The sequence below is a fragment of the Prosopis cineraria genome, unplaced genomic scaffold (genome assembly GCF_029017545.1).
Source record: "Prosopis cineraria cultivar Desert tree isolate PC_DT_omini unplaced genomic scaffold, ASM2901754v1 PC5, whole genome shotgun sequence".
Lineage (NCBI taxonomy): Eukaryota > Viridiplantae > Streptophyta > Magnoliopsida > Fabales > Fabaceae > Prosopis > Prosopis cineraria.
Window position 1 is genome coordinate 1,477,728 of NW_026555336.1, and position 14,278 is coordinate 1,492,005.

Sequence of the window (14,278 nt, forward strand, 5' to 3'; positions counted from 1 at the left end):
AAATGGTAAAAGGCCTTGCATGGAGAGATAGGAGGCTCGTGATCAAGAGAAGAATCTGAGCCCATGTCCTGTGTTAACAGGAGTTAGACAAGTCAAGCTTCGTTCTGTATCAGTTCCACCAGACAGTGAGTCAATGTCCGAGGAAGATGTTAAAGACACAAGCTGTTGGTGGCTGGAAAGAACAACGCTATTAGCTGCCTTATTCCTTAAAATTCATATATACGAACTAAGACTCCCCATTACTTCTGCGTAATCATTTTTTATGGAATAGAAATGGGAATGAAGTGGAGATAAAAGTGAGAAAAACAAGTTTTGTTTAGAAATAGAAACAAAATATTTTATAGAGTCGCGTTTAACATGATAAAAAGGAAGGGGAACGACAATAATTTAAAGTAAAAGGACTAAATTAGCTGTACACCCTTTAACTACATGACTGATTAATCATTTCGTGAATGATGAACATTATGCTTTTCCACTCTTTATCTAGATGGAAACATTTGGAGCCCATGTTTCCAAATAATAGATAGTGTTACGAAATTTATTGAAGACCTATCAAACATGAGTGTTGGTTATATTGACTCCCTCGGGATTTCCTTTTCACTGTTTTCACCTTTCCCGAAGGAAACTCGAACACCACGTCTAGAGAAAAAATTATGATATGAAGCCATGTGTGGCCTTCTTTTGAGATGTTGTGTGTGTGTGTGAGAGAGAGAGAGAGAGAGAGAGAGAGAGAGAGAGAGATCCTATAGCCTCGTACGGATCCACGTGCGATTATATATCATGGTTTTATTTTTATGACATGTACCATGGTTGAAGAGGGAGAATAAAACAAAAATGCAGTCTCTTCCATCGCCGGGGGGGAAGACAAAAATGCAGTCTCTGAGATCAATATAATCAAGAGTGAGTTGAAAATCAAATCCTCAAGTGCATTATATATTTTTTAATTAGGTTAGATTAAATTAATACCAACCGTTCAGGAGATAAGAGATTTCAGATTTGATATTTAATTTGAACTCTTGACTTTTGCAGAGCAGAGACATAGCGATTAAAGTGCGCCCAGCCCCCTCCTATGGCTATATTATATGTAGAGGCTACGGTTCGATCCCCACCAACACATACAGTTTTCAACCCCACTTGATAACTCAACACTAACTCAAGCTTCTCCACTTTGCATAAGAAACCCACAATTTCATTTTTAAAACATAAGCATCAAAATTATTGTTGCCCTACTTCATCAAAGTCAAAGGCCACTCTGTATTATTAAAATAAAAGTGTAATAATTACTTACATTTTAAAAAATAAATAAAGACAAAGGTCAAAACACCACTTCTCCTTCCTTAATCTTTCATGTAGTGGGAAATAATGGGGACGCAATTATCCAATGCAAGCCAATATTTTATACCAGCTCCAAAACTGTCCACTTCGCTAAACAAAACCAATAATCTTTCATTTTCTTATTTTTACTGGTTTATCAACAATGATCTTCTACTATATCCTCACTATATTGACATCATCCAAGTTTTTCAGAACTGAATCAGAATTTATGTTTAAATTTATTTAGTATCTTATAAAATATGCGCGAATTGAGCGTCAAAGAATTGTCTAAATAAACCAGAGTGGTGCCACATCTTCGCAGCCCATGGATTAGCTAGAGCCAGACTTGTCCCATCGTAACTATCATTATTAAATCCACATGACTGATCATCTTTATGCAAACAAGCTAGTTTTCATATCTTAAATTCCGACTTCACCCTTATAAAGTCACAGCTTATATGTTCATTGTTCATGCTAGTGCCCGATTTATATAAAAATAAAATATAAAATAGCTATTACTTTTTATTCATCATTTACTATTTAAGCACTAATCTATTCACTACCACAGAATTATTAATATATGATACCCCAATATATCACGGTTGATTATAAGAAAGTCCCTGATATGAAGGAAGAGCATACATCAAGCATCGATACTTGTCTAGTATTGCAATAAGCTTTACTGTGTTACTGTTTATGAGTTTTATAACAAATTCGCACACTAATACTAACAAAAACACGTTAGACGGTTTTTTTTTTTTTTTGTCTATATACGAATACAAGGCATCCAATATACTTCTATTATATATTGAAAAAACAAATAACCATCAATATTATAATATTGAATGGTTTAAAGAATGTGTCCAATGTATGATCCAAACACATCATGTCATGAGAGGAAAAGTTACATTGAATGGTTATGACTATAATCGTCTAACGTCTAATATGGTCTATTTTTTTAATAATAAGGGAGCTACATTTATAATAGCCCTCCTACAATAGTATAATTGATATAGATAAGAAAAATTTAGTTCAATCCAGTCCTAAAACATACTTAACTAATTATACTAAATTAATAATTTTATTAAAACTAAAAAAACTAAAAATATACTATACAATAATTTCTCAATGGAAAATCAAAATTATTCTAACTTATAAAATTTAAATGAGATAAACTGCATAAAAAAAATATCTAGCTCACTTATTTTGTTGCTTATAACTACAAAACGTACCTACGCCATTCCTTAATAACTTCATTAGTGTGGTGGTTCCCAAATTCTTGATAGTATGAGTTAGGATAATATTATAATAATGTAATATGACAATAAAATTAATTAGTTGAGTAAATTAAAATTTATAATCATAGTATTTAAGGGATAAGGTGTTGAATTTTTGTTCAAGATATTTCTAGAGCATTGAGACATTCTTCAATTGTCAGGCACCAACTTAGAAGTTGCACACGAATAACTGCTGAGGTAGATGAAAAGGTGCATAGAGAATTTGTTTTTTGGTTTCCACACTAGCTTGCGAATATTGATAGTGGCTCCTGCTTGTTTGATTTGAAATTCCTCGCTCTTGGTCCAATAGGTAATGCAAGAAGTTTTACAGCATATAATGTCAACGGGTTTAGGTTTTGCACAATTGCACGTGATCAAAGGTTGCAAACCCAAAATTGTAGAGTTCTTATAACTCTTGGAATTAGGAGTTATGCAAGTTCCTCTGATAGCGACATGCATTATGAAGGTGTCCCTTATTATGGCAAGGTTTTTGATATAATTGAATTGAACTATCAAGGGCATTTCAAAGTGATTCTATTCAAGTGTATGTGAGCAAATACAACAATCACCTAAGGAATAATAACTGATGATTTGGGCATCACCTCAGTCAACTTATCTTGACTAATTCACACCAGCGAACATGAAGATGATGAGCCTTATGTGCTTGCTTCAAAAACACAAGTTTATTATGTTGAAGATGAAAATATAATAAAGACTGTAATATGTTTGTTTATTTGAAGCCTTGAAATCTTTATAATATGGGTGATGATGATGTTGATTGATATCATCCATGACAATAAGTCATTCTAACCAAATAACTTGCAAAATTTCTTTCTTGAAGGAGATGATCACTTACCATTGTAAAATTCTATTTTTATTGTTACCATGTCTAAAAAACAATTTATATTTTATTTACATACTAATAATATTATAACAATTTTAATAGGAACTTAGATAAAGAATGATGTCAATAGAAGCTAAATAATTTTATTTAATATTTAATGTATTTTAAATTGAATATATTAAAATTTTAGTAAAATTTAATGAAATTGCAAAAAAAAATTAATTTTCAAATTTTCATAGCTGTTTGCCAAAATAATTCGCTACTATATCTTATCTTCTACCAATTCTAGATGAACAACCACTGTAATAGGAACCCACAGCTCATTTAGTAGCAGTTTGAAATGAACACTAAGCAAACCACAAAAACAATTGTAACAGCTATAGCATTCACAACCCATAAAAACGCATGTCTCTCCCTTCCCATTTGCTCGTTTCTTTTGTTTTTTCTCCCTCTCATCTCCTCTCAACTCCATTGATTAGCTCAACTTTAGAGTGTTAATTTTTTTAATCTTATTTAATTTAATTCGTTTATTTTTTATTTCATCTAATTTATTTTTTACTATTTAATATCTTCACAAATAATTTTTTCTTATTTTTTTTTAGGTTTTCCCAACTATTCAATGCTCCAAATATATTTTTCTCACATTTTAATTTATAACAATAACAAAAATGAATTTAATAAAATATATTTATCTGCATATAATTCAAATAATACTGGTTAAATAGTATACTAAATAAATATTTAATAAAATTATATATTCAATTAAATATAATTAATATTTTAATAAAGAATACATATTATTAAATAATAAATATTCAAAATAATTATAATGTATTATTAAAAAATAAATATGAATTTTTAAAGAAAATATAATGATAAAAAAATTAAAATATGAATGTTTGAAAAATAGAATATTAAAAACTAATTTTTGTTAATAAATGTAGATATTTCATAGCGGTTCTGTGCCATATTTGAAAACTTAAATTTCTTTTCGCAACCGCTAACATATTTGAAATTTAAAATTTCTTTTCGGCATCATTTATTGTGGTTCTTTGAACCAAAACCTAATCAGAAATCAAATATGTCCAATGAAATTCAGACAACAATCAGATACGACAAAACCTAGCTACATGGTTTCTAGCACACGAGATTCATAAGAAAGGAGAAGGAGAGAAGACGACACGAGGATACTTACGGAGTTGATGCACACTCAATGGAGTAGAAGAGAAGACTTACGACGTCGATGACTGAAGAAGGTGAGCTCCATGGCGTCACAATCTGTTGCAAATGAATGAGGAAGGTGCTTGGTGACGAAAAACGAGGAAGACGAAAGGAAAGATAATGCACAATGACTGTTTTTTGGAGGGAGATCTTTTTCCAATCTAGATTGAATAATTATTAAAATAACTGTCTAATATATTAGATGGTTATTAATCCCTAAACCCTAAAATAACGGTCCAATATGAATTTTGCATTAAGAAAAATTATAAATTTAAAACATATATTGAACGGTTTTATGAACAATTGTCCAACATAGCGAGACATACTGGATTATTATCCATAAAACCATTTAATATTCTGCTCTGCCTTTGTATATTAGACAGTTTTCAATATAACTGTCCAATGAAAGATGCAATATATAGTATATATTGTAGCAGTGACAATAGAACATAAATCAGTGTAATTAAAAGTTGTGACCAACATTTTAATAAAAAAATTGAAATGGTCATTGAATTTACTTTAACTGTATTGAATTAACAAATGGCTCAGTGCATTAACACGGAGTCTAAAAGAAAATATATTATTCATGATTGGTAATTAATAGGGATTCCTTATATACTATTTTATATAGTACATAAAATTGACTTTGATTTAGTCATATTGTCGAATCAAGTTGCATCGATATATGGGTTTTGCATTGGCATGACTTGTGATCCATTTTTTTCCCGTTCAATAAACGATAAACTGAAGTCAGGAAACAAAAACTACGGATGGATCTCATTGAATTGAGGAACGATTGGTGGTTGAGGAGGGAACCACATAGGGAAGTACATGTAGGTTAGGTTGTCGTGGAATAAAGTAAAATGATGAAGGCAGAGCAAGACATGTGATGGTTATTAAAATGGGGAGTACTATAACGCAGGCAAAGAGAAGTGGAAGTTTAAAGATGCACAGAGATGAGATCTAGAGAGGACACACTTGAGATTTTGTGGTCAAAAGTTCCATCAGTTATCATATATATACATATATGTGTGTGTACACACACACATATATTTTCTTTCCCTTTTTCCCAAGAGTTCAATTAGTTGGCTCTCTTAGTTAATTGTTAAAATAATAGCAACAAAATGATAGGAAAAGAAAATATATGGTCAAAGAACAACGAAAATACATTGCATCTCCGTTTAAAAACTCAAAACTCAAGTTTCCTTATATATTAATTATTAAGTTAAATTTTATCTTGCATGAGACTTCTCCCGCATTAAGTCCACACGTACTTATAATTAAACAATGTAAAACGAATGCCTTGACGTTCTCACATGAGCTGCTTCCAAATCCAAATGGCTAACATAACATATATACTTTAATTGGATTGATTTTTTGAAGAAAAAGGAGGACTGAATAAATGGTGTTCCACAAGACTGTACTATTTGCTGCAATACATACGAATGTAAGCCTAGGAAGATAAGGATTGACAGCTAAAAATAGTCATCACCCAAAGTTGAGGTCATTTTTCACGATCGTCCACACTGGTGGGGGCTAAGTTATGGTCCCTCTTTGAAATTAAAGGTGATGCCTCCATCCACGTTGTCAGTGCACATGGATGGGCTTTTCAACGTTGCAACACATAACCCACTCACCAGCCATCCTCTCTCTCACACTCTCACTTATCACTTATTTCTTTCTCCGTTGCTATGGCCTATGCACCTCACTGTCTGCTGGCTCGTCCCTTTCTTGTTCACACCGCTTGTCCCCCCTCCAATTGCTTATCCCCGATATTGTTTTTTATTTATTCGAAGCATTGAATTTAATGTATGTGCTTGTTTATTCTTTTATCGTTCTCTTTTAAGTCCATGATAAATTATTAACAAAGAAATAAGAATTCTTAATTAATTTATTAGAGAATAACAATTAGGTTCGCATCATTGAATTAATAATAATTAGCTTCCTCAATAAAGTTTTTTAATAATAAATTATAATAAATATCAATTTAAATAGTTATAAACAAAAATTTCGGTTATAATTTAAAAGTTACATTTGATATTTAAATTCTTATGTATAACTAAAACTCTTATACTTATAATTATCTAGATAAATATCTTTAAATTATTTTTAAAAAATTGTATTCAAAATTTTACGATCATTAATTTAATACTTTAAAATTTAACTGTCATTCTTCCCGCAAAGACTTCGTGCACGACAGGACTGCCCACTAAGCTCGATCATCTTAGAAGCAAAGCAACCCTACGTCTCTAGCTAGGTCTTTTAAATTTTTCCTACACTACTTTTATAGAGTTTCTTTCATTAAAGGTGAATTCTACAGTGCACTCACACAAATCCTTAGTGCTTCTGCGTAAGATATAATTTTGAAAAAATTACATTCAACCATTTTTCAAAAAAATTAATTACAAATAAAAATCAATACAGTACAGATTGCTATTAAAATATAAATATAATTTATTTTTTAAATATAATTTATTATTAATCTTTACCTATAATTAATTTTTTTAAAAGATGGCTGAATGTAATTCTCCATATAATTTTAGATACAAGTTGTCGTCCATTATATATAGAATCAAAGTGCTTCACATTGTACACGCACATACACGCTAGTTAAGGTTTGGTCAAAAAGTACATGTTAGAAGAAGAAAGGTACAATAACAGGAGGACATGGGTTTTGTTTTATTGTGGCATTACTGTATCGTGACGACATGTGGTATATATATAACTCATGGGTATGCACATGACAAGGTGTCATTCAATAACAAACAAACAGGATTAATGATCAGAAACCTCAAGATCTGTCAAGCGTTCTTTCTTTATCCTTGCGAGGTCACTAATGAAGTGCTGATTTATTTATAATGCCTGGGTCCTGAATCTATATAGAGCTTCTCCTAATAAATACGAAACACACCACGTAGGGTTGGACGCTAGTTTTTCAATCTTATCTCTGATTCAATTCAATTCAAAATAGTTTCCATCTTATTCAGTCTATATAAATATTAGTTTTTCAGGATGAAAAAAATTAAAAAAATCAGACTGTTTTTTGAGATTGGACTAAATAAGTAACTAGACATTCGAACTACTTGGTCCAATTCAATTCTATTAATTTATTTATTATAATTAGAATTAATTTATTTTTGACAAATACTTTAAGTGCAATTGATGCTAAGGAAATGATTGTATGAAAATTTATTAAGTTTGTTTTTAAATTGTTGTTATAATGTAGTGTTTTTGAAATTTATTGAGTGCTATTTTTATTAAAGTTATAAATTTAAATCATTTGAATTATAATAAAAATATTTTTTTGTTTGAAATTATTATGAATTTTCTATTATTATTATTATTATAAATATTTTTACTATCTTAATTAAGTTTATTTGGTTGAAATGTATTATTACCTCTCATAGAAGGAAAAAAAAAAAAGCTAAGTGAGTAGTAAATTAGTAAGATCAATCTTTCAATTATATAGATCAAGTATAATTCTATTATTCTTTAAATTATTACTGGACAAGATTAAATTATGAGTTATTAATTCAATCATTTTTATAAAAAAAATTAAATTTTAAGTTAGGTTGAAATTCAATGCGCCTTATCCTTTGTGCACCCTACACACACGCACACTCGTTGTTATGATCCCAAGACAGCACGAACCACTGTCACTGATGACCGATGATGAACAGGCGGAAGGGGATTTAAAGCAACCATAGAAGAACAAAAATACAGGGAGAATGTTAATAAAAATCCCTTAATCACATTTATTTAAATTTAAAGTTCTTAAATTTTTAAAATTACACTGTAGTCAAGAATATTAATTTGATATTAAATTTTTGAGAAAAATAATAAAATTACTCCTCATTTAAATTAATATCAGAACTTCTCAACTTCACTTGTTTATTATCCCACTTTACTTGTTAATTTATTTAAGGAATGTTGTTAATTATCTTACTTAACTTATTTTTATTTTATGTATTTAAATCATCTTAAGATAATTTATTAATTTCTATAGTGTATGTTGTTTATTTACTTACGGACAGATATTCATTACCTTACTTTACTTGTTCATTATTAAACTTTTACTTAATTTCATTTCAGAAAAATGAACAAGTGAAATAGGACAATTAACAATATTTCGTAAGTAAATGAATAAGTGAAGTAGGACAATTAATAAGCAAATAAGAAAATCTAATATTAATTTAAATGAAAGGCAATTTTATCATTTTCCTCATAAATTTAATATCAAATAATCAATACCTTTGAATTGCAATTAGGAGTTTTGAATTTAAATAAATATGATCAAAGAATCTTTATTGAAATTCTCCCAAAAATTTATCTCTATATAAACAGTATTCATCTTTAATCTTTATTATTTAAATTATATTTACAGGGTTATAATTAAGATCGTCTTTCTGTTTAAAAAACATTTGATATAGATATTACTTTGAAAGAAACAGATTAGATGATATAGTAGTCTTTCTACTGTCAATTTTAAAAAAGTAACAATAACAATAAATATAATTAAGTTGTTGGAATAAAATTTACAAAATGACTTAGAAAGTAAAAGCATCCAATGTAGGCATTAAGTTATCAGATTTCAGGGTACATTTCCACTAGTTACAAAAACTTATGGCTGGCCATCAATAAGCAGTTGAAAGAGAAAGAGAACAATATCTTGGTTCGTTTTGCTATCATGAAATCTTGAAGCGACAGACAATGGAAGGAGGACGAGAGCCAGAATAGGAAAAAGGAGAGAGCAAAATGACTGAGGTGGAGGAAAAGAGGAAAAAGAGAGAAACATCAAAGGAACAATTTAAACATCAAAGCTGCTTTTATTTCTGTTGTGCTTGTTGCCTCCACTTGGAACCCCACTCAATGACACTTTGCCGTGTAACTAAGCTCCGTGCATTGTGTTCTTGTAGTACTGTTACTGTGGTTCCGTATGTAGCAATTCATCCTCTTTCAAGATTGATGCTGATTGTCTATTTCATCGTTGAAATTTTCCTTTGATTCTCAATTCATTTTATCATGAACAATTTCAAATAGTAACAAAGGCATCCATAAGTTTCAGTGTTCACAATTTATGAATAATACATTTACATATATATATATATATATATTGATATTAATTATTAATATTGATGTGGAGTAGTTTCCAACAAGATGCTGAGTTTATGGAGCAGGCTAACGACCAAAAGTCCAAAAGAACGGCCAATCGCTCTCAGATATATATCCTAAGCAACTTCAATGGTCATGTAATTATCAATTCCTGAAGTGTGTTGAGTCTTGTTACAAATCAATATAAACCTTTTTTTAGTTCACCTCCCTTGAATTTAAAATTATCTCATTATTACTGTTTAGGGATGGAAATAAGTTAGGTAAGGTAAGTTTTGGTCAAGTTAGTCTGAGCCTGTATAATAAATCAAAGATTTGAGTCTAATTTGAAACTTGTATGAGGTTTTTTTTTTTATTTTTTTAACAAATTAGGCATCAGTGTAATTAAAACCTATCCTAATCTGAAAGCATATTTAAAAGCTTACTTAAAAGTACTTTTAAGTAATCAAATCTCAAATATATTTTAGGACTATTAAAGTCTACACACACAAAAAACATGATTTTATAATAACAATATAATATATAATAATTAAGAGCACTTACCCACTATAATATAACAATAAAATAACAACATTAAAATCAATACATAAGTCTAATTTAATTAAAAACATAACTAAAAATAAAAAAGAATGGATTGATTGAAAATCAAATATGAAATTGATCTATGTATAATATATTACATAATATATAGGGAGAATTTCAATTAAGGACCATGGTAACTACATAATTTCATGTGGATCTAGAAAAATTTTAAAATTTTAGTTCAGTTCAGAAAAGAAAAGTCAAAAAAAAATTTATGATAAAAAGATTAAAATACCCTTCATTTGTTATTCAAAATCACTTGTTATTAATTCTCTTACTTTACTTGTTAAGTTATCAATATCACTTATAAATTACATTCATTTGTTAGACATTAGTAACTCTGTTGTTAATTTATTAATTTTACTTGTTAATTTACTAACATCAGTTGTAAATTACAAGATTTGTCAGTAACTTATAAATGATGTTAGTAAATTACAAAACCTATCAGTAATTTAAAGCTAAGGTTAGAAAATTAATGAATAAAGTTAGCAATTTAATAACTTATGTTGTTACTTATAGTTGAATAATTGATACTAAGTCTTATATAATTATTGATATATCAACTTATGTAATTTGCAACCCATATTAATAAGTTAACAAGTGAAATAAAAAAATTAACAACTAGTGATTCTGCATAACAAGTGAAGGGTATTTTAATCTTTTCACTGTTCAAATTCCTTTGACTTTTTTCCTTTGGACTAAAATGAAATTTCAAAAAAATTTTGGACTTACCTATAATTAAGTAGCTACTGTGCCCTTAAATGAAATTCTCCCTAACACACACACACACACACACACACACACACACACACACACACACACACACACACACACACACACACACAGAGGCAGACCTATTAAACTTGTAGGTTATATCTTGTAAAAATATGCCTGACCTATTTAATTAAATAGGTGTAATAAAATGTCAAAGTCTAGCTTGAACCTATTTAGTAAATAGTTTAGGTTTAAAAGGTATGAATCAGTCATTTGTCACATTTTTTCCTTCATTTTTTATTTTCTTGAAAAATAATATGTATTAAATAGGTCAATCCTAACTTATCAAAGTTAGCCCATATGATTCACAACTTATTTAGTCTAAGCCAAGAAAAACACGTCTTTTAAAGTTAATTTTTTTTTCCAACATAACCTAGCCTTTATAATTGATTATTCAGGCCAATCACTATAATTTGACTTATATTCTTAGCTCTAGGTTAGGCTAGATATGAAGTAGACCAAATAGTAGGCTCCTAATAGAGGCTTGGTCTACTTCCACTCCTACTGGTGTTTAGTCAAGATAATTAAGTACTTCATTTGTTAAAAAATGTAAGGTATTTTTAATCGAATCTCACCTCTTTACTAAAATAATTACTTATTTTCAAACTAACTATATCTTTTCATATTTATCCCAATTTAATAGGGTGTTTGACCCTAAAATAAATATAAAATAATTTATTTAATATAAGTACTTTTTGGGGGGAAAAGGTAATGATTACATCTTAAAAAACTAAAAATGCCTTATATTTTTTAATATCCAACCTTTTAAAAAATGCCTTATATTTTTTAATGGAAGAAGTATTCATTTTTACATATTTTCAAGTTATTCAATTTAGTTCCTTCTTTTATCATTTTTTAAATTAATCAAAAATATTTTATAAATAATTTTTTTTAGTAATATAGACTATAATTTTCTTAGGCTAAAACTCATGGTATTAAAACCTAACTTAGGTTGGCCGGTCAGATTAGTGGATCAATAAACCAGTCCTCTAATCAACTGAAGCAAAGAATTTTGAACGAGTGGATCAGGGGGAATCTCCCCCACGGGAGCGGATGATCGTAATTAACAACATCATTTTGAGTTAAAAAAATAAGGAAAAATATCCGTTCATTAGATTTTCCCCTTACCTTTAGTAACTCTATCATGTTAGATTACACGTGATTTATACATGAATGTTTTATTTACTCGTGGCTTAATACTTTTTCACTTAAATATTATTCTTTTCAAGGTATATATATATATATATATATATGAATATTTTAATTAAATTATATTTTTATCATAACTAGGTTAGCTCCTTTTCAACTATAGTTGGATTATTGATTGGTTCAATTACTGGTCAAATTTTTAATACTTTGCCAAAATTTTGTTAGATTCAATTTTATTTGAATATCATATTCTTTTAGGGGTGCGTTGCACTTGTCAAAAGATAAAAATAAAAAATAGAGATTTTACAACAATTCAACTTGCCCACAAAATTATTTTATAAGATTAAATTGCAATGAAGCACTTAAGAGAAGAAAAATCATTGTCAGTTGTGACAAACTAAGCAAAAGAAATCTAAACAAAGTCAACATAAATCATATATTATAATATAATGAGAACCTAAAGCCACATTACCGAAGTGCGGCTATAAAAGGAGACTATAGCTTCACTCAGCTGATGGAGGCATACTCCAGCCAAAATGGACATAGAGAAAGTCTTCCACATGACTGGAGGAATTGGCAACACTAGCTACGCCAAGAATTCCTCACTTCAGGTTCTCTCTCTTTCCCTCTCTTGTGCAAATAAAATTTGATTTCCAACACAAACTGTTCCTAGTTTCGTATTTATTTTGCACGTATATGTATCCCTTTTTGAATTTGCACAGAAGAAGGCATCTGATAAGGTGAAGCACATAATCATAGATACAGTTGAAGAGCTTTACCTTGCAACCACTCCAACCAGCTTTGGAATTGCTGACTTGGGCTGTTCCTCTGGACCCAACACTCTGTCCATTATCAAAGACATCTTTGTAGCCATCCAAGGTCTCATCAAGAGCCACAAGATCCTGCAGCCGCCCCCACCTGCCTCTGAGTTCAGAGTCTACCTCAACGACCTTCCCACAAATGACTTCAACTCAATCTTCAAGGCCCTCCCTGATTTCCACAGGCAACTCAGGATTGATGACTCTCACTTCCCTTCCATTTTCATGGGAGCTTACCCCGGCTCCTTCTATGGAAGACTCTTCCCCAACACTTGCTTGCACTTCGTCCATTCCTCTCACTGCTTGCACTGGCTTTCCAGGGTAATTAAGCCCAGACGAGACTGATCAACATGAATGAATGATCTTTCATTATATCTTCATTCAAGTGTTTGAATATGCAGGTTCCTCCAGGGCTTTATGACGAGCAGGGGAGGCCTGTGAACAAGGGAAGCGTTTACATTACAGAATCGAGCCCTGCAATGGTGGCTGAAGCGTACTATAAGCAATTCCAGGAGGACTTTTCCTTGTTCCTAAGATCAAGGTCTGAGGAGCTGGTGGTGGGGGGAAGAATGGTGCTCATCTTTCTGGGAAGAAGAGGACCTGAACATGTTGACAGAGGCAACTCTTTCTTCTGGGAAATCCTAACGCGTTCCTTTGCCAACCTGGCCTCCAAGGTTGCTAAAATATATATCTAATATCAGTGCTTGATTCCAATATATAGAACTATTTCTGCAACTTGAAACTAACTTGCATATATGAATCGAAGGGAGAAGTAGAAGAGGAGAAGCTTGATTCGTATGATGTGCATTTCTACGCAGCATCGAGGGAAGAGATAGAAGAACAAGTGAGGAAAGAAGGGTCGTTTGAGTTGGAGAGGATAGAGATGTCTGAGATAGATAGAAATGAGCAAGTTCAGGGGAGCTATGGCAGTGTAGTTGCCAACACAGTGAGGGCCATACAAGAATCAATGATAAGCAATCACTTCGGAGAAGCCATTTTGGATGCTTTGTTTGAGGAGTATGCTGCACTGGTTGATGAAGAAATGGTGAAGCAGGATATCAAGCCTATCAATTTTGTTGTGGTTCTCAAGAAACTATAAAGGCCCTGAAAGATTCAATTTTTAGATGCCATTGGAAAGACCTTTGTTTCATCAATACAAAAGCCAAGGCTATGTATGTTGCAAAATCTAA

General features: G+C 30.5%; 1 protein-coding gene across 1 annotated transcript; it reads left to right on the forward strand.

Moving 5' to 3' along the window:
• The first annotated feature begins 12,792 nt into the window (after nt 1–12,792).
• LOC129311798 (probable methyltransferase TCM_000336) lies at nt 12,793–14,278 on the forward strand. The gene is made up of 4 exons (XM_054954264.1): nt 12,793–12,881; nt 12,993–13,409; nt 13,490–13,762; nt 13,855–14,278. The coding sequence occupies exons 1-4, from the start codon at nt 12,807–12,809 to the stop codon at nt 14,185–14,187; spliced, it is 1,098 nt and encodes a 365-aa protein (XP_054810239.1). The 5' UTR covers nt 12,793–12,806; the 3' UTR covers nt 14,188–14,278.